The sequence below is a fragment of the Vavraia culicis genome (genome assembly GCF_000192795.1).
Source record: "Vavraia culicis subsp. floridensis unplaced genomic scaffold supercont1.167, whole genome shotgun sequence".
Taxonomy (NCBI): domain Eukaryota; kingdom Fungi; phylum Microsporidia; family Pleistophoridae; genus Vavraia; species Vavraia culicis.
The window spans coordinates 1-1,062 of NW_007360770.1; the positions used below are offsets into that span (position 1 = coordinate 1).

The window sequence follows — 1,062 nt, forward strand, 5'->3', positions numbered from 1 at the left end:
TCATGCTCCTCGAGGGAACATTCACTTAGATCTAAAACCAACACTTTCTCTTTATCCAATGAGGTCTCTTCCACAAAGTAGTGAAACGAAAACCCGTATATGTCAAATATTGACGCAACAAAACTGGTTATATTGTGTCCTTTGATTATTTTCTTCAATATAATCAATTCTTCGAGGCTAGCCATACGATCATCTATAGTAAGGTGAATTTCACTCGTGTAAGAGAGCAAAACAGGCAAGAGTACGCGAGTATTATCTTTTATGTCAATTAACTTGAGCTTTCTGATCAATTGTCGAGTAACAGACACTTTCGTTACGATAACATTTCTATCTTCGCCATTTGAAGGATATTCGAAGAAGTGCTCAGGGAAAACCGTCTGTAAAGTAATCCCCAGCGCATGTATGTGGTTGGATTGTAGGTTGATGCAGAAATATATTCCAATAACTCGAGGAAATACAAGATGGCAACGAGTTAACACTGATGGCGACATTTCATGGATGAATGTTGCGTAATATTTGTTATACACATCCACCATTTTCTTATATGGCATCATTGAAAGGGCTCGCTGGTCTACTTCGGACGGAGCATTCGGCACTGCAGGCTCAGTTCGAAATAATACATTGTAAGGATTACCATCAACAAGGATACGCGATTCAATCTCATCATAAAGTATGCGCAGCAGTTTTGCCAATTCATCGATGAAAACATGTTTATGGATCCTAAGGCTTCTAACACCCGGAATTTCTTGATCAGAAGACATAAAATAGCACTGAGCCTCGCTAAACATTGCTTTTCTTATCTCTGAGTACTCTTTGATGTATTGGCCGAATGCATGGAACTGTTTTGATTTGATTGGTGAACTGCGAATGTTCACGTCTCTAGTGCTTCGTCGCGGAAAAACAATCATCTTATTTCCTTTAAAATATATGTCAGCATAGTTTTTGTCCACTACCAGTCCGAGAAACGCAAGCACGACGAGCACATTCTTGTCTGCAAATTTTTCTCCAATGGTTGCCAGAAACTGCGATTGGTACAGAGCTGTTGACTCGAACACCTCATCA

At 39.6% G+C, this 1,062-nt stretch overlaps 1 protein-coding gene across 1 annotated transcript; it reads right to left on the reverse strand.

The window, feature by feature from the left end:
- VCUG_02699 (uncharacterized protein) lies at window positions 1–1,062 on the reverse strand (the record flags this gene model as incomplete). The annotated part of the gene is made up of 1 exon (XM_008077518.1): window positions 1–1,062. A coding segment is annotated over one exon (1,062 nt), but the record flags the coding sequence as incomplete, so codon positions are not given.